Raw genomic sequence first — 20,040 nt, 5'->3', positions numbered from 1 at the left:
AGTGTTCGATTCCACAAATGAAGACAAGTTAGCACCCACAAGGGAAGATAAAGAATTCATAAAGGTTATGGACAAAGAATTTGTTCAAGATGACTCCAACAGTTGGGTAGCTCCTTTACCCTTTCGTTTCCCAAGAGCGAGGTTGCCGAACAACCTGCAGCAAGCAACTGCAAGGTTCTCATCCTTAAAGCGTACCCTAAAGAGGAAACCAGAGATGGAGAAGCATTTCATTGACTTTATGCAGAACATCTTTGACAGAGATCATGCTGAACCTGCGCCACCACTGAAGGAAGGAGAAGAATGTTGGTACCTTCCATCCTTTGGTGTCTATCACCCTCACAAGCCTAACCAGATCAGAGTGGTGTTTGACTCCAGTGCTCAGTATGAAGGCCTCTCTCTCAACAACCTGCTACTAACTGGACCCAACCTGAACAACAACCTCCTTGGAGCATTGATCCGCTTCAGACAAGAACCTGTTGCTATAATGGCCGACATTCAGCAGATGTTTCATTGCTTCATCATGAAGGAAGACAGCAGAAACTATCTTAGGTTCCTATGGCACAAAGACAACAATGTCAAGAATCAAGTCATAGACTACCGGATGAAGGTCCATGTCTTCGGCAACAGTCCTTCACCTGCTGTGGCGATCTACGGACTGAGACGGACAGCCCAGGAAGGTGAGAGAGAGTACGGATCCGATGCTCGTCAATTCGTAGAGAAGAACTTCTACGTAGACGACGGGCTCAAGTCCTTGCCCACAAGTGAAGAGGCAATTGACCTACTCTCCAGGACACAGTAAATGCTATCCACATCAAACCTCAGACTCCACAAGATCATCTCTAACAGTCAAGAGGTAATGAGCGCGTTTCCATCTGAGGACCATGCCACGAACCTAAAGGACCTCAACCTAGGTTCTGATGTTCCTCCCACACAGCGCACCCTTGGTCTACTGTGGGATATCAAACAGGACACCTTCACCTTCCAAGTGTCGCCCTGTGACAAACCCTTTACCAAACGAGGAGTCCTATCTGTCATAAACAGCATCTACGATCCTCTCGGGTTTGTAGCACCCATCACTATTCAAGGCAAGATACTGTTAAGACAGCTCACTGCCGAGAACACTGATTGGGACACCCCGCTGCCGACTCAGAAACAGCAAAGGTGGGAGACATGGAAGAAATCCTTGAAGTCCTTAAAGCAACTCCGGTCCGACTGCGGCACCAACTTTGTAGGAGCCTGCAAGGAATTGCAGTTTGACAATTTCTTGTCCGACAATGGATGCACTTGGGTATTCAACCCTCCACACTCTTCACACATGGGTGGATCCTGGGAACGCATGATTGGAGTTGCACGAAGGATCCTTGACTCCATGTTGCTGGACCATAAACTTCCCCTTACTCATGAAGTTCTGGTCACTTTCCTCGCAGAAGTGTCAGCCATAATAAATGCTAGACCTTTGGTCCCAGTATCATCTGACCCTGATGCTCCAATAATCCTTACCCCAGCTACACTTCTTACACAGAAGATTGGAGCTGCTACAGTTCCTCCCGGGAATTTCGATAACAAGGACATTTACAAACGTCAGTGGAAGCAAGTACAACACATAGCTAACGTGTTTTGGCACCGTTGGAAGACAGAATACTTGCACCTGCTTCAAAACCGTCACAAATGGCAGACACCCAGTCCCAATCTCCAAGAAGGAGACCTTGTCCTCTTAAAAGACAAAGAGGCACATCGTAACGACTGGCCAATGGGTCTTATCACCAAGGTCATGCCCAGCGAGGACGGAAAGACACGTAAGACAGAAGTTAAGGTGACAAAAGGGGGCTCTACCCGAACCTTCTTCCGTCCGGTCACTGATCTCGTGCTGCTTCTACCAAAGGAGGACATCACATGAACTGAACATTGCTCCTGACGTTGCTCACGGCGGGGAGCATACCTCCTCATCCCCCAGTTTTATTGAACATTGACATTTTCCATTGATTGAACTTTGAACATTGCCATTGGATTGCTGGGTTGGTGGAAGAGTTGGCATGTTTGCGGCTTCCCCAATCCGAAGATGGGTTTAATAGACTTGGACTTATCTTCCGGTGTGATCTACGGGTCAACAACAATGAGTTGGACTTTAAAAATGTTTGATGTTTATTATTGCATACATGTTTTTCTCTTTTCTCTTATTTTTCAGGTTCGAACGACTTCGAAGAATTACGGACATCGTGAAATCCAAGGATTTCAGATGGGGAGTGTCATGTCCCACGACTTGGGAAATCATTTAATATTTGCATTGCTTGTGTTGTATCCCGGTTGCTAGGCAGAAGTTTGCCTTTCCCTGTATTTTGTCCCAACTCTCTCCCTGTAGTCCTGTGATGTATGTTTGTTCCCTCCCTTATTCTCCATTTTGTGATCGTCCCTCCATCTGTATGCATCTTCTTACATGTCCTCTGAAGAATATTCCTTTTTACCTGCTGCTTTCATCATAATACAAGAATTTCAGTTAAAGCATCCCTCTTTTCCTGGAGTCTTCTTACCTGAGATTGTGGCTGAGTTAAGCTGTCTGATTAATCGGTATGAACGTGAGTACAGGTCGATACGGAAAGGGCCCAGAAATAGAGGTCTATCCAGGCACCATACGTTCTACATATCCATGAGTCAGAATAATAAGGACCCGTAGACGGCCATACCGCGGCCCCATAGTAACCGGCCTCGGCTGGGTTAGTCGTGTTCTTTTCAAATAGTATTCAGCTGTTCTGAGTCCCTGCGAGGACAACTGTTGTTATCCCTTTTTTTTGGTTGCTTAGTATAGCCCTAGCGGCTTCAATTTATAAAAGTTTGCTTTCCGAAGTTCAACCAGTCTCGCGTCTCGTCACTGCATCCTGCGAACCTGCTGTTACCTACACATGGACTGCACGTTTTTTTCTAGTGCAGCCATACTTTTGGTCAGCTCCTGGATCTGAAGATGTAGTTTTGCAGATGGATCATTATCCAGGGTCTGTGAGTTGGCCTCAATAAGGGCCTGAGGGAAAGATGCTGCTTCTTGGTGGTATGTAATTGCTGGGCGCCTAGGGGGCACTAGGCGGCTGACATTTGGCTCATGCAGCACCCGGATAGCCCTATCTTTAAAGTCTACAAAGCTTAGGTCAGGGTTTTGTAGGCATATGATGCACAGCTTTGTCCTATGGGTGCTGGATAGGAGTCCCTCAATATATTGCTCCTTTAACAATCTGTCTCCATCCTGCACGCTATCTGGGTCAATCTGCTTTATGGAGCACAGCGCCTCCTGAAAGTTAAGAGCATAGTCCCGTATACTGTCCGGCACCCTTTGTTTGCACCCAAGAAACCTCATTTTTTTTTCTGCTGCAGTGCAGGTGTCAAAGGTGCCCCTCAGCTTAGCCAGAATTTGCTTAACAGTCTCTTGATCAGTGTCCTGCCAGGACTTTACTTCTCTTTGAGCTGCACCAGTTATCTGTCCAATGAGAATATTTACTTTTTGGCTCTCAGACAGGGGGTACACTTCAAATAAACTACACAGTCTCTCCTTGAAATGGCTCAGGGTATGTGACTCCCCTGAATATTGCGGTAGCCAGGCCGCTCCTGGTATATATGGCATTGATAGCAGCATTATAGGGACTGCAGCGGCGGTCGCCAGATCTTGTTGCGCTCTGGGGGTTGTGGCTGCACTGGCCGCTGGATTCTGCTCTGCTATGGGGGCTGCAGCTGTGCCTGCCACTGAATCTTGCGGCTCCATGGGGGCTGCGGCTGCGCCCGCCGCTAAATCTTCTCCGGTGTTAGACATTTTCTTCCCCCAATAGTTAATCTTAGCTGTTGGAGCGCCTGACAGGGCAGTGGGGATACTCGGTACCGGGCCGGTTCTTAAAGGGATGGATGTGTCACAGCGGCAGTGACTCGGTCCGTGGCCCTGGGTGTCCAATAAAAGGGGATATTTACAGGGGAAAAATAAAGAGTTTGTAAAGTGTTCGTCACACCACCTGTGGTACCTGATCTGAGGTGACCAGCGCTGCAGGGCAGATCCTCTGGGACTGATGGTGATGCAGCAGAGTGATATAGCTCCCCACAGGCAGAGCTTTGTCCCAGGGCAGTTGTTGTAGTAAAGATGTTGTGTTTGAGGATGATAGATGTAGCAGAGTTTTGGATAGGTGATGCAGGAATAACTAGAGGACACATACAGAGTGAAGTTTCCTTTACCTTTTACTGAGCTGTATAGGTACAGTCCGGGGCTCAGGTTACAGATGGTTTTGGAGTCGGTCAGCCTGGAAGCAATTTGGGAATCTCCTTATTCAGGTGGGTTGTGAGACCTCCTTTCTAGCGTTATTCTCTGAGGTACTTGCTGCTGTGAACTCCTTTCAAGTTCCTCTTTCTGCTACTTAGGTAGAACTCCACTCGCATGACAGGCATCTGTAGCCTGCTTCAGGGATCTCTCTTCTCTGGCGTCTCCGGCTCACACATTCTGCTATGTCGTCGAGTGTCAGTTGGTGACAGAGGATCTGCAGCCTCCGGTCCTCTGGATTCTGCTGTGGGAACTTTAGTACTGACACAGCCTCGGACTCTAGGGTCTGGTCTCTGGCGCTTAAGCCTAGGGATGAGCTCTGCTATGGCTCCCGTCCCCAGCTTCTCTCCGCACATCCTCTCTTCACCCTGTTCAGGCTCTAACTCCCTAACTTCTTCCTCCTGACCAGAGAGAGCAGCTCCCCTCAAGTTGGGTTTAGAGCTCCCCCTGCTGGCCTGGAGCAGGAACTGTGTTGTATGCTGGAACTGCCTGAAAAAGGGATCCCTTCCTTGCTTCCAGGCATGACATCACTCCCCCCTGGAGGATAGTAAGGCCACTGTGGTAACCGAACTCCTGGGGAGCCACATATGCCCATATTAATAGGTCATATATGTCCGGGGGTGGCAGATTCCCTTTAAATGTGATGCAGGTCATGGTTACTATATGGGGGCTTGTTATACTAATACTCGCAAAGGACTGAGCTAAGATAAGTATCAAAAGCCCCCGACCTCCCATTTAAGATCAACAATGGAACCAGACAGGGCTGCCCACTTTCTCTATTACTTTACGTAGTGGTAATGGAACACCTAGCCAACGCTATCAGAAATAATATCAATATTCATGGATACACGATAGGACCTAACTCTTATAAAACAGCTCTGTATGCAGATGATTTACTCCTTTATATCTCACAACCACAAATATCGTTTCCAATGATTTTAAAAGAATTTGATAGGTTCGGATCACTTAGTAATTTTAAAGTTAATTATTCCAAATCAGAAGCCTTAAATATATCATTTTCTCAGAATGAGGTCCTTCAAATCATGAATAAATTTCCATTTAAATGGCAAGAAGAGTGATTGAAATATCTAGGGGTCGTGGTCCCTTCTGATCCTAATAAATTGTTCGAGCTTAACTATCAAGCTTTATTAAGCAGAACATACAGAGACCTAGCGAATTATAGTAAATTTAAACTATCCTGGTTTGGAAGGATGAATGCTATCAAAATGGACGTTTTACCCCGTTTCTTATACATATTCCAAACTATACCGATTTCCCCACCCCTCATAGTTTCTTCTGTAAATTTTGATCAGCTTTAACCAAATTCATATGGGGTAAACTTAAACCTCGCATAAGCATACAGACCCTTTCTCGACCTAAATCTATAGGTGGTGCTGGTTTTCCCAATTTTAAGAGGTATTTTCAGGCTACTATATTACTTAGGATTCTAGACTGTCACTAAACAATGGGAGGGGGTGGAACAGGAGGGTTTGGATGTCCCTTTAAGACATCTGCCGTGGTGTTCTGGGGAGTCATTGACTATTGTCAATTGTAATTTAACTAGAGACACACTTAAAATATGGCACACTCTGAGAAAGAAGGGGTTCCCAGATAGGAATATTAGCCCACTTACATCATTGTTTTTCAATCCATCCTTTCTCCCTGGATACTTGCGCGGATCTTTTCTCGGTCGGAGGGCACTGGAGGATACCCGATTGTTTCAGGTGCTAGAGAATGGGGAGTTGCCTTCTTTTGTCTCTATAGAGGCTCCGTTTCCAAATGAGAAAATTAGGTGGTTTGAATACTTGCAATTACAATCCTTCCTAGTAACACATCATTTTGATAAAATTTCGATTTCAAACCACCTTTTTTGAGCAATTGTTCGTAGAGGAAAATAAGCCTCCACATGCTATATCTGTGATTTATGGGGGATGGAGCAGAGAGGGTGAAGTGGAGAAGTTAACATTTCAGCAGGCGTGGGAGAGAGACTTGGGGATAAGCTTGTCTCCTGAGGAATGGGAAAGGGGATTTCTCTTCACTCATAAACTTGCTAGCGCTGGGATTGCACAAGAGAAGAACTATAAAATACTTGTGAGATGGTATCATTACCCTTCTAAACTACATGCAATATATCCAGCAGTTTCAGGGGTTTGTTGGAGATGCGAGAGGGAGGTGGGCTCTATGATTCACATTTGGTGGGAATGCTCTAAGATCAAGCCTTTCTGGGAGAAGGTTTTCGACAATTATCAACGAATCACGGGAAACCGTGTAGCAAGGTCCCCTCAAATAGCTCTTCTGTCAATTTTACCTTCTTCAATAGGGACTCAGAAGAGAGATATTCTTCGGTTTTGTCTAACAGCAGCACGAATGGTAATCCCGCGGTTTTGGAAGCTTACAAACCCCCCTGACATATTAGACTGGTATAAGGAAATGGTCAATCTGTGTAGAATGGAGGAGCTGTCTGCAGACTGCAATGGTACAAATGATAAATTTAGAAGGATTTGGAGTGGATGGATTTTGTTTCAGGACTCACCTGATTTCCATAATTTGTTCCGCTGAATGTTTCAGTTACATAGGAATTTGCATATTAATATATACATTATCTTAAGTACTGCTTTATCCATAACCCTTTTTTTTTTTCCTTTTTCCCCCTCTTCCCTTGTCTTTCTTTCCTGCTTTTTTTACCCTATGTCTGTCCTCTGCATAATATAGAGGATACTTCCTCTCTTGAGTACCTTGTTGGCGTTCACCATATGGCTACTGTTATTGTCTACCATGGTATGTCTGATTTACTGATAGATGGTTGTATTCTCATTTTTGAATACTAGATATTTTCTATGATTCTATATATTATCTGTTTGCATATAATATATTCTTTGTTTGTAAAATGCTCAATAAAATAGATTGAACATTAAAGCCCCCGACCTCCCCATCTTCAGCCCCCCAGACAGCAACTATTACATGTAATAGAGTGCACATAATCTCCTAACAAAACCGTATAATAATCAGCCCACCCTGTCCCCCTCAACCATCTCAGCCTTCAAAAAACCCTCAAACGCTCACATTCACCTGCCAGTGCCCTGTCCCCCTTTCCCTACAATACCCCGCTCCTCTCACATTCACCCCTCAGTGCCCTGTCCTTCTCCAATTCAGCCCTCATAATACCCACATCCTCTCACATTCACCCCCAATGCCCTGTCCTCCTCCAATTCACCCCCCACAATACCCCCACCCTCTCACATTCACCCCCAGTGCCCTGTCCTTCTCCAATTCAGCCCCCATAATATCCCCACCCTCTTACATTCACCCCCCAGTGCCCTGTCCCCCTCCCTCATTTCACCCCCACAATACCCCCATCCTCTCACATTCACTCCCCAGTGCCCTGTCCTCATCCTCCAATTCAGCCCTCATAATACCCCCATCCTCACATTCACCCCCAGTGCCCTGTCCTCCTCCAATTCAGTCCCCACAATACCCCAATCCTCTTGCATTCACCCCCAGTACCCTGTCCCCCCTCCCTCACTTCAGCCCCCATAATACCCCCATCCTCTCACATTCACTCCCCAGTGCCTTGTCCTCCTCCTCCAATTCAGCCCCCACAATACCCCCATCCTCTCACATTCACCCCCAGTGCCCTGTCCCCTTTCCTTAATTCAGCCCCCACAATACACCCATCCTTTCACATTTACCCCCCAGTGCCCTGTCCCCCTCCCCCACTTCAGACCTCACAGTACCCCCATCCTCTCACATTCACCCCCCAGTGCCATGTCCCCCCTCCCCCACCTCAGCCCTCACAATACCCCCATCATCTCACATTCACCCTCAGAGACCATGACATGCCACATACCAAGTTTGCAGGCAGTGAGGCAGGACAAGGAAGTGTCTGAGAGAAATACAAAGTGGGCACTAGGACCCAATCCAAACTGCAACCCAGAAGAAGCTCCTCCTCAGTCCTTAGGTCAGTCAGCACTGTACAGTGCAGGAGGTACTAGGGAACTCTGCAACTGTGCTATCAGCGCAGAATCTCCGTCAGGCAGGGGAGCTTCCAATTTGCTGCTCTCCTCCTGTGCAGTGACCTGCCTCATCAAAAAGTGGCAGTGACTTTCGGTGGGCCCCTTCATGTGACTGGGCCTGGGGTGTTGGCCCCCTCTGCCCCCCACAGTACTGCTCCAGACGCTGTTAGAGTGTCCGTCAGGAATGTCCTGTTGGCCCATGCTGCTCCTGGCAGCCCACCCCACCTGAACTTGGCCTATACTCTCCACTTCACTAACTGACACTGACACAGGAAGGGCCCCCTTTTATCAGCACTAGTGCCCCCCCACACTGGGCTAGTACTAACATTAACCATTTCCTATCTGATATGCTAATTCTGTTATCCTTATTCTATATCATATGTTGTCCTAAGCTTATCCTTATACTATCCTCACATTATGGCCAACACCTTATATACTGTACATCACATAGACATGTGGTGTGGAGAAACACCAAAATGGGGCGAGGAGGATTCACACTCTGCGTATGATACACTGGGCGGCTGTGCTACTGAGGGAAAGAGAATGAGACCAGCAAAGGATTCTGGGAGTTGTGGTTTACAGGGGACAGGAAATGGTGCACCAGGACTGAGGAGAATGGAGGAGACCTAGTTCATCAGTAAACCTCCCCCAGAGATCAGAGAAGGCGCAGTGACCAGAGCTCGGGGGGGTATTTTGTATTTTCTTCCCTGTCAGCTCAGTAAAGGATGGGGGATGGTGAAGGGGACACTCCTGCCCTGTGCTTAGCCCTCCACCTGCTGCTTCTCAGGAGTCTTTTGGCTCAGAGTGAAAAGATCCGTCTAGCCGGAGCTAAAGGTAATCATGTCATGTGCCTACAAGTGTCCGAGAACATCCGGGAAAAAGGGAAGCTCTCCTGGAATCCCGGAGGAACCGGAGCCGCCAAATCACTTGCACAACCATTAACGGGCATTTTTGAATTTCTGGAAGCTTTAGGGTTGGTGTCTCCTCAAAAAAGGGGCACGGTCACTAGTGAAAATTTCCTACATTCTCCAGGGCCTCGATTCTGTGTGTGTATCTATAGATAGATCGAGAGAGAGAGATACTTGCGTCTTTTGTTGTCAGCCTTGCCCAAATTTTTTTTTTTTAAAATGGATTTGCATCTGATCAATTTACTGTGAATTACCAGAAATGTAAAGCCCCCAACTGCCTTGAGGACACGTGTGTCCCGCTCTGAGGTCTTCTAGGACACTACTGAACAAGCTCTAGAACGCAACCACAGACCAGCACCTCCTAAGGGAATGAAGCAGGTGCGAACAGGGACAAGGGCCATGACTACATAGTGCACGAATCATAGTCATGCCGAGGTTTCTGCTCCTGGATTCTCTCGTTTGTATATTATGCAGTCATGGCCGTTATTGTGTTCGGAGCTGTTGGTCAGTGTTTTTAGTACGCTGTTAGAGGTGGCTGATCTCCTCTCCATAGCCTGAAGCTGGTTTTATTTAGCGTCCTATAAATTAGTAGATTTAACCCATGTGTGATGAATATTAGCCTCCGGGTCCTACCAGAAAAGGTCAGTCTGTCTATGGCTGGTGGACTGTATTGGCCAATCTGTGCTCTAAGCACATCCAATTTTCAGTGCCATGAACTGATCTGATTAGACTTGTGTCTTCTTTTAACCATAAACCTATGAAAGGGATACTTAAAAACATGGACCTATATGAGTTGTCCACAAAAGAGTTGGTGTCGCAGGCAGGTTGCAGGCAAAAAGAAAAAGTCGCATGTGAAATGAAGACACAAAGTTCAATTGGTTAAGTATCAGGGGATCCATGAAAAGACCAAGTCTGTGATACCAAGAGATGGAAGAGTTTGAAGGAGGGAATGGTTGACTGTGTTAAATGGAAAGGACAGGTCTGGAGGCTTTGTCCGGCACTTTATGAAACATGTAAGATATTCATCCATAAATTCACTCTCAATCCTGATTTTTTCCTTAGGTTCCTTTTAGGGTGCAGAGCAGCAAAAGTTCTTTGAAAAACAATGATCCTTATTCATTAATGATCCAGTAAAGATGGAGCAGGACAGAAGTCTTTTGGCTGCTTGGATATTAGACCTCACCCTGGAGATGATCTACTGGATCACTGGAGAGGTGAGAGCTTCACATCACCCTGATTTCTAGGTATAAAGCAGGGAAATGACGGGAAAGGTGAAGGATCCTTAGAATAGATGTAGTGATCATTTTCTCCCCTTACACAGGGTCACACAGTAGTGAAGACGTCATCTGGGGAGTGTGTGACCCCCCGTGGGATAGGAGGACTGAGCAGGACCCCGAGTGACATCACCGAGCCTCCACCTCATTCACTGATACATGAGCAGAAGATTCTAGAACTGACCCACAGGATCACTGAGCTGCTGAGTGGAGAGGTGACCGCTGCCGGGAATGCTGGGACATTATATAATAACGCCGGGGGAGGGGTCTGCTAATGGCGGATCATTGTGTGTGTCAGGTTCCTATAAGGTGTCAGGACATCACCGTCTATTTCTCCATGGAGGAGTGGGAGTATTTAGAAGGACACAAGGATCTGTACAAGGACGTCATGATGGAGGATCACCGGCCCCTCACATCTCCGGGTAAGAGGAGACCGTACTGATTATAGAGGAGAGGCCGGGTCTGAAGTCACCTGGACTCCCCATCATCTGATCATCACCTGTAGACGATGTACTCAGTCACTGTGTATATTTCCTATAGATGGGTCCAGTCCGAGAAATCCACCAGAGAGAAGTCCCAGTCCTCTGTATTCTCAGGATCATCCAGAGGAGAAGCAGAATGTCCTCCTGGATCATCAGGTAGATGGATCTGAGGTTTCAGGAAATCCTCTGTAGTCTGATGTAATGACAGTTTTCTAACCTCCAGCAGTGGCATTTAGGTGATATGTCGGCTGGGATCAGTAGCGGCTACAAATAGTTTTGTTTTCATGAATGTTTATTTTCATTTTCCACCAGATTCTACATCCACATGACAATATTCAATGAGGATAAATGTTTAGTTTTACCATGTAGATGAAATTAATTGCACAATGCCAATAAGCTGCTTCTAAGGCTTTTCGCTGCAAAAGCTGAATATTCTATAAACTGCTATCAATGAAAACAGCTCTGTACTCCGAGATCTATCAATCTAGAGAAATTAAAGAAACATTTATGTTGATGTGTGAAACATTTGGTCGACTGTTGCTGTCTGATCGCTAATTGAGAAGGTCAAATCGTTTTTTTGATTTTCATCTGATGTAAGAAACTATTGTTGGTTCCTTGTTTTTTTTTCATGTCAAATGTGGGATCTTAGCAGGAAGATCATGGTGACACGACAAATGGACTCGAAAAACCCTTATCCGAGTCGGTGAATGGTAAGAGCCTTTCTTGTTTTTTGTTCTCTTTTTATTTGAACACCCTTAGATGTGGTCACAGTGACCAGTGTGGTAACTCGGGGTCAGTATTGGGAGTTCTACTTATTAGCAGGGTAATATCAGCCACAGGACTTGAGCACTGTTATAAGGACAGTGTTGGTAATGTAGATATGCTTTATGAAAGGCATTAGATACTATGCAACAATAAAGGTTGGAGAATGATGGATCTGGTGGAAAATATGTGGAATTAAGTAAAAAAAAAGATACAAAACATTATGCTCCCTAATTTTTTTTTCTTTATTAATGACCTTGTAGAAGACTTACAGATTATAAATTTTAATCTTTGTATATGAAACTGTGCATTATCATTATTGTATTTTATTACATTTTTTTTTACTTGTGTGCTTAGATGAGGTTGTTCCAGCACCAATGCTAAAGATGATTTGTATTCTCACAGGACATATAATGTAAATGTACTATGTCCAACTCTGTTCTTTTGATTGTATTTTGATATATTTCTTGCTTATGTAGTTTTTCACATAGAATGAATAAAATATCATCAACTAATGGGATTAGGATTTTTTTTTCCTTTTCCCAGGTGAAGATTGGATGGGTGGCTCCCATGGACATCTCATCTTATCTCCTTATAATGAAGTTAATGACAGACAGCTTCAGATTTTCAAAAGTAGCACTGGACATAAACTTGTTAATGGTTTGACATGTTCAGAATGTGGGAAACATTTTAAAAAGAAATCGAATCTTACCATGCACAAGAGGATTCACAAGTTTGAAAGGCCATTTTTATATTCTGAATGTGGGAAGTGTTTTAATAGGAAATCAATTCTTGTTGCACATCAAAGAATTCACACAGGAGAGAAGCCATATACTGTACATGTTCAGAATGTGATAAACGTTTTAGTCAGAAATCACATCTTTTGGAACATATAAAAACTCACACAGGGCTGAAGCCGTTTTCATGTACAGAATGTGGAAAATGTTTTACTCAGAAATCAGATCTTGTTGGACATCAGAGAATTCACACAGGGGAGAAGCCATTTTTATGTCCAAAATGTGGGAAGTGTTTTAGTCACAGATCAAATCTTATGGAACATATGAGAGCTCACACGGGGAGAAGCCGTTTTTGTGCTCAGAATGTGAAAAATGTTTCATTCATAAATCAGTCCTTATTAAACATCAAATAATTCACACAGGAGAGAAGCCATTTTCATGTCCTGAATGTAGGAAAGGTTTTATTCAAAAGTCAAATCTTATAAAACATCTAAGAACTCACACAGGGGAGAAGCCATTTTCATGTTCTGAATGTGGCAGATGTTTTATGGTTAAATATCATCTTGAGAGACATCAAAAAACCCACTCAGAGGAGAAGCCATTTTCATGTGTGAAATGTGAAAAAAGCTATATACGTAAAGATGCTCTTGAGAAACACCAAAGGATTCACACAGGGGAGAAGCCATTTCCATGTCTTGAATGTGGGAAATGTTTTACCATTAAATCAGTTCTTATTAAACATCTGAACACTCACACAGGAGAGAAACCATTTCTATGTCTTGAATGTGGAAAATGTTGTACTCAGAAATCAAGTCTTGCTGCACATGAGCGAATTCACACAGGTGAGAAACCATACTCCTGTTCAGAATGTGGCAAATGTTTTATGGTTAAAGGTCATCTTGAGAGACATCAGAGAAGTCACACAGGGGATAAGCCATTTTCATGTTCAGAATGTGAAAAATGTTTTACTCAGAAATCAGATCTTATGGAGCATCAAAAAACTCACACAGGGGAGAAGCCATTTTCATGTTCAGAATGTGAGAAATGTTTTACCCAAAAGTCAGATCTTTGTGGACATCGAAGAATTCACACAGGGGAGAAGCCATTTTCATGTCCTAAATGTGAGAAGTGTTTTAGTCACAGATCAAATCTTATGGAACATTTAAAAAGTCACACAGGGGAGAAGCAGTTTTCATGCTCAGAATGTGGAAAATGTTTCAACCGTAAACTCATTCTTCTTGAACATCAGAGCATGCACACAGGGGAGAAGCCATTTTCATGTTCAGAATGTGGGAAATCTTTCAACCGTAAATCCGTTCTTGTTAAACATCAGAAGTCGCACAAAAGAGATGAACCTGGTACAGAAAACTCTAGTATGGGTGTCAAGAAGGTGACCATTCCCGGCACACGTTACTTGGATGTGACCATAAAGGGAGACTGTTTCTGACACTGAGGCCATGTTCAGTATTTTATATCAGTATCTGTAAGCCAAAACCAAGAGTGGGTAAAATGCAGAATTGGTGCACGTGTTTCTACTATACTTTTCCTTTGATTGTTCCACTCCTGATTTTGGCTTACTGATGTAAAATACTGACCAAATACTGAACGTGTGAATGTGGCCTTACTCGTCCACTCACCGGTCTCATTGACCTGACCTGCACAACACACTAATACAGCCGTACACCCAGCTTTCCCAAGAACATGACAAGTACACTGCCTGCACTCTGTAATATACGAGGTGACACAACCAGGCAATAATTTCCCTCTTCGAGGTTGTGGGTACCTTTTAGACCAGAAACAAATACGGTACATTTATTACATTTTAAAACAGTTCTTACAAAAATGATTTAAACAAATTACGTAATAAAAAGATATAGAAGGCAAAAACATACACAACTAAAAGGGATAAAATGGAGAAACATCTTACGGATTGTGAGACCTTCTTTGTGGAGGAATTGCCATGGAAATTTGGATAGATGTATGATACTCGTTTCTCCTGGGTCTGACGATGGATAAATGGGTGCAGGCTATAATTCTAATTTATGTCCTATTTTTTTCACTAAAACCTCCTAGTGGAATGATATGGCCACCATGTTTCTTAGCATACTTTCCCCACCAGAAGGATTGCTAAGAGTTGGATTTCCATGTATCTGATATTAATGGCTAATAATAAAATTAGGCCATATGTTTATTTAGTCTGAGATATCCCTTTAAACTGCTAGCTATGGTGTATTGAAAATCTGGAAAAAAAAAATTATACAATAGAAATAAAAGAAAAAATTAATAATTCTGCCTTTTTTATTCTTTTTTGGCATTCACTCTGTTGCAAAATTACCTTAATGTGGGTCAGTAATGGAGATACCAATTTATATTTATTTGTGCCCTGCTGCTTTTGCAAAAATAAACTTGTATTTCTGTTGATTGAGGGTTTGTTTTATGAACTGTAATTTATATCGGTATGATTTTGGGCAAAATTAAAAAATAAAAAAAACGCCTCATCCACCCCTTGGGCTATGTTCACACGTAGCATTTTTTTGCACTACGTATGAACCTAGCCTTAATAGCCGGCCATCTCTCACTGTATTTCCCCCTCGCCTATGACTAAAGTGGATGACATAGTAGAGGGAGAAATAAAACTACACCCCCCAGCAGACATAGTGGAGGGAGAAATAAAACTACACCCCCTGGTGGTCACCGGTACATGTGATTGTAACATTGTCCTGCCTTATCTGGGCTGTGGTGTGTGACATGGTCAGACACATCCTGCTTATTGATGAAGGAGGGACTCGAGACTCACAAAGTCTATGCAGACAATGCAAGAACTGCCAAAAATTGGATGAGGGACCCGATACACCCAGTATCAGACATAAAGGAAGGCCCAATACAGAGTCGGTTAAAATTGTTAGGTAGTGGGACTCCTAGACTCATGAAGCCTATGCACTAAGTGCAAGGGCTGAAAAACATTCACCACTGAGGGATATATACAGTGGGTACAGAAAGTATTCAGACCCCTTCAAATTGTTCTCTCTTTGTTTCATTGCAGCCATTTGGTAAATTCAAAAAAGATCATTTTTTCTCATTAGTGTATACCCTGCCCCTCATCTTCACTGAAAAAAAAACAGAAATGTAGAAATTTTTGCAAATTTATTAAAAAAGAAAAACTGAAATATCCCATGGTCATAAGTATTCAGCCCCTTTGCTCAGACACTCATATGTAAGTCACATGCTGTCCATTTCCTTGTGATCCTCCTTGAGATGGTTCTACTCCTTCACTGGAGCCCAGCTGTGTGTAATTACACTGATAGGACTTGATGTGTAAAGGTGCACACCTGTCTATATAAGACCTCACAGCTCACAGTGCATGTCAGACCAAATGAGAGTCATAAGGTCAAAGGAACTGGTCAAGGAGCTCGGAGACAGAATTGTGGCAAGGCACAGATCTGTCCAAGGTTAGTTACAAAAGAATTTCTGCAGTACACAAGGTTACTAAGAGCACAGTGGCCTCCATAATCCTTAAATGGAAGAAGTTTGGGACCACCAGAAGTCTTCCTAGACCTGCCGTCCAGCCAAACTGAGCAATCGTGGGAGAAGAGCCTTGGTGAGAGAGGTAAAGAAGAACCCCAAGATCACTGTGGCTGAGCTCCACAGATGCAGTAGGGAGATGGGAGAAAGTTCCACAAAGTCAACTATCAGCCCTCCACCAGTCAGACCTTTATGGCAGAGTGGCCCGACGGAAGTCTCTCCTCAGTGCCAGACATATGAAAGCCCGCAGAGTTTGCTAAAAAAAACAAAAACACATGAAGGACTCCCAGACTATGAGAAATAAGATTCTCTGGTCTGATGAGATGAAGATAGAACTTTTTTGTGATAATTCTAAGCGGTATGTGTGAAGAAAACCAGGCACTGCTCATCACCTGCCCAATACAATCCCAACAGTGAAACATGGTGGTGGCAGCATCACGCTATGGGGGTGTTTTTCAGCTGCAGGGACTGGACGACTGGTTGCAATTGAAGGAAACATGAATGCGACCAAGTGCAGAGATATCCTGGATGAAAACCTCTTCCAGAGTGCTCTGGAGCTCAGACTTGGCCAAAGATTCACCTTACAACAATACAATGACCCTAAGCACACAGCTAAAATAACAAAGGAGTGGCTTCAGAACAACTCTGAGACCATTCTTGGCTGGCCCAGCCAGAGCCCTAACCTAAACCCAATGTAGCATCTCTGGAGAGAGAGTAATTGCTGCCTTTTTTCCAGAAGAGGGATTCCTGGAGTTAGAAGAGGCCTGCGTCCTTGAAGTAAGTGTGATAAGTTTCATACACAGCAGCACACCAGGACTGGAATACGCATTGTCAGTAGGATGCCAAAGTGAGTGGGAACAAAAGTTCACCCACGACTACCTCACTTGGGCATCTCACACCAGATTGCGTATTTTCTTTGGTAATCTTCAATCCAGGCCATGGCTTCAGGCTTCACACCTCACTGAACATGTGCGCCATGTTTTCTCTCGGGTACCACTTGTTAAATTGTTGTGACTTCATGATGTGCATTGACAACAGGACAGTGAGGTGAGTATTTTTTTTTAACCATTTGCTTGGCCCTCTACAGCTCAGCAAAGCGGCTCTACAAGTTACTCTTCCAGTTTTACTCCACCCTAGAACATTCTTTCATGGCATTAGTGACCAGGGGAATTCAGATTCATTCGTACACGTTGAATCTCATCTGCCATATGGATGCCCAAACTCTTGTAACTTGTCCAAGGAAGCCCAAACATTTTGAGCATCCTCCATAGACTGCCCTATACTATATAGCGAGGTGCAATCTGCTAAAACAGAAAAAAACACTATTAATCATTATTATTATTATTATTATTATTATTATTATTATTTATTTATATAGCACCATTAATTCCATGGTGCTGTACATGGGAAGGGGGGTTACATACAAAGTTATAGATATCCCGTCTATATCATTAACCCTGAAGTTTGAGGTCATCGATTATAATCAGAGATTTCAGAATAGACTTCATTGACCACATCTCGGGATTGCACAAAAATATTTGCCCTAGAATATTTTTCAAATACTCTGAAGACACTCGATTAGCAAACGAGTATGCTCGGATAACACCTTAACCCAGCACGCTCGCTCAGCACTACTTACTACCTAAGCCAATAGACCTTAATTTACTCTGTAGGCGTCCATGTGGCATCTACACGATCATCAATGAGTCTACCTGACCTCATAAGGACACCTCACCATTTGTGTTTTCTGTCCATAGCTTCAGATGACAACAATACAAACTTCCCCCTCTTCCTCCTCTCGAACAAACCAGCTGTCATGGTATGTCTGGCTCTGCATGACGCGATCCGACGATCGGTCGGTCACAAAACAACAAGACAGACAAGGGGACACCGGGGAAACAATTACAACAGTGGGCCCTATAATAGGGAACGGGGAAGTGGACACCTCCTGCACTCTCCTAAGGAAGAGCCCTGAACTCTCCTCACGTTCCCTATACAGGTTCTTTCAACCTGTCGCCAACCAGGATACCTCAGTCCCTCACTTGCCCTGCGCCTATCCCTTACTAGGGAACAGGCAAGTGCGGACACTGGTCCCACCGCTGTACTAATAAAACACCAGGGAAATCAACAGACAGAAAAACAAACAACTTAGCTTGCTCTGCAGTCATGCACCAGACTGCAGAGAAAGGCACCTGGACACAGCTTCCAGCAGAAACACCACTTCTCCAGATAACCTGCAAACACCACAGCTCAAGGCAGCTTCTCTCCTCTGAACGGTTGGCTTCCAAATGACCAGTATTACCATCAATGAGCTAAGCACCTGATGACCTTTTATAGGAAGGAGGGGGGAGGTCACCACCTGCTGGATAATTAAACATGTAGTAACACCAGCGGCCACCGGGGGGCAAAAACTAACAGTAACCCCCGATGGGCCTGAAAGGAAAAAAGGTTATATCAGAGAATCCAGAATCTGACAGATCCAAAAATGGATCGTGACACCAGCACCATCAGATGACAGGTCTCTCCACTTTCATGGAGTATTCCTATTGACACTTGATCTTTCCGCCCCCTACATTCGACTGAAACTGCACTCATCAAAGTGACCAATGACCTTCTGACAGCAAAACGTAATGGTCACCACTCTCTGCTCATTCTTCTTGACCTATCTGCAGCTTTCGATACTGTTGACCACCATCTCCTACTCTCTAGGCTCCAGTCACTAGGCGTTAAGGACACTCCTCTCTCCTGGTTCTCTTCCTATCTCTCTGACCGCTCCTTCAGTGTTTTGTTCGATGGCTCCACATCATCTCCTCTTCCTCTTGCAGTCGGAGTACCTCAGGGCTCAGTCCTTGACCCCCTTCTCTTCTCTCTCTACACAGCCCCAATTGGACAGACCATCAGCAGATTTGGCTTTCAGTACCATCTTTATGCTGATGACACACAACTATACACGTCATTCCCCGACCTTACCCCCTCTGTACTACAGAACGCCAGTGACTGTCTGTCCGCAGTCTCCAATATCATGTCCACTCTCTATCTGAAACTCAACCTCTCCAAAACTGAACTTCTTCTGCTCCCGCCATCTACTAACCTCCCTAAATCTGACATTTCCCTCTCTGTGAGTGGCACCACAATAACACCCCAGCAGCAGGCGCGCTGTCTGGGTGTTATGTTTGACACCAATCTCTCCTTCACATCCCATATACAATCTCTTACCCGCTCTTGCCGCTTACACCTATAGAACATCTCTAGAATCCGCCCTTTTCTCACCACGGAAACGACAAAAACCCTCACTGTAGCATTGATCCACTCCCGGCTGGATTACTGCAACGCTCTATGCAAATTGCCTCTTCAGAAAGAAAGAGGACTTTTACTCTACAGCGCCACCTATTGGTAGTAGCGATCCTACAAGTCACAATCAACCCTTTAACGAGTCTTGTAGTATGACTTAGGATACAAGCCAACGCTCTATTAATTGGCCTCCCCGTCACTCGACTATCATCTCTCCAGTCCATACTTAATGCAGCAGCCAGGGTTGTCCATCTGGCTAATCGGTACTCGGATGTGTCCGCTCTTCGTCAGTCATTACACTGGCTGCCCATTCATTTTAGGATCCAATTCAAAGTACTTGTTCTCACCCACAAAGCTCTTCATGGTGCGGCACCCCCCTACATCTCCTCCCTCATTTCTGTCTATCGGCCTAGCCGATCGCTGCGCTCTGCAAACGACTTTCGACTAACCTCTGCACTAATCCGCACCTCCCACTCCCGACTCCAAGACTTCTCCCGTGCTGCTCCTATCCTCCGGAATGCTCTACCCCAAGAAATTAGGACTAATGACAATTTGCATAGTTTCAGGCGCTCCCTCAAAACACATTTGTTCAGAGCGGCTTATCACGTTCACTAATCAAAGTCATTCTATGTGTAAGTGTGCGTGTGTAGCCCATTCACTATCTCCATCCATCTTTCACTCCCTCAAGATGGCTGGGCCATCATTATAAATACACCATTGTAAATACACCCCTGTACTCTGTATCTCCCCCACCTCAGTGTAGATT

The 20,040-nt window shown here is 44.5% G+C and overlaps 2 protein-coding genes across 2 annotated transcripts in view; both read left to right on the top strand.

Moving 5' to 3' along the window:
- LOC141051429 (uncharacterized) overlaps window positions 1-14,631 on the top strand; it is a 233,229-nt gene extending 218,598 nt beyond the window's left edge. The window contains 3 exon segments of the mRNA XM_073548361.1: window positions 12,467-12,560; window positions 12,563-12,725; window positions 12,728-14,631. Coding sequence (XP_073404462.1) covers window positions 12,467-12,560; window positions 12,563-12,725; window positions 12,728-13,908 — 1,438 coding nt within the window. The 3' untranslated portion in view covers window positions 13,909-14,631.
- LOC141051394 (gastrula zinc finger protein XlCGF66.1-like) lies at window positions 10,273-11,504 on the top strand. The gene is made up of 4 exons (XM_073548344.1): window positions 10,273-10,420; window positions 10,528-10,695; window positions 10,779-10,902; window positions 11,021-11,504. Exons 1-4 carry the CDS (start codon window positions 10,343-10,345, stop codon window positions 11,152-11,154), a joined length of 504 nt encoding a protein of 167 aa, XP_073404445.1. The 5' UTR covers window positions 10,273-10,342; the 3' UTR covers window positions 11,155-11,504.
- Window positions 14,632-20,040: the final 5,409 nt, after the last annotated feature.

This window comes from Dendrobates tinctorius, unplaced genomic scaffold, assembly GCF_039654945.1.
Source record: "Dendrobates tinctorius isolate UK_male_01 unplaced genomic scaffold, ASM3965494v1 ptg000157l, whole genome shotgun sequence".
NCBI lineage: Eukaryota > Metazoa > Chordata > Amphibia > Anura > Dendrobatidae > Dendrobates > Dendrobates tinctorius.
This window is presented reverse-complemented; position numbering and strand designations above follow the sequence as displayed.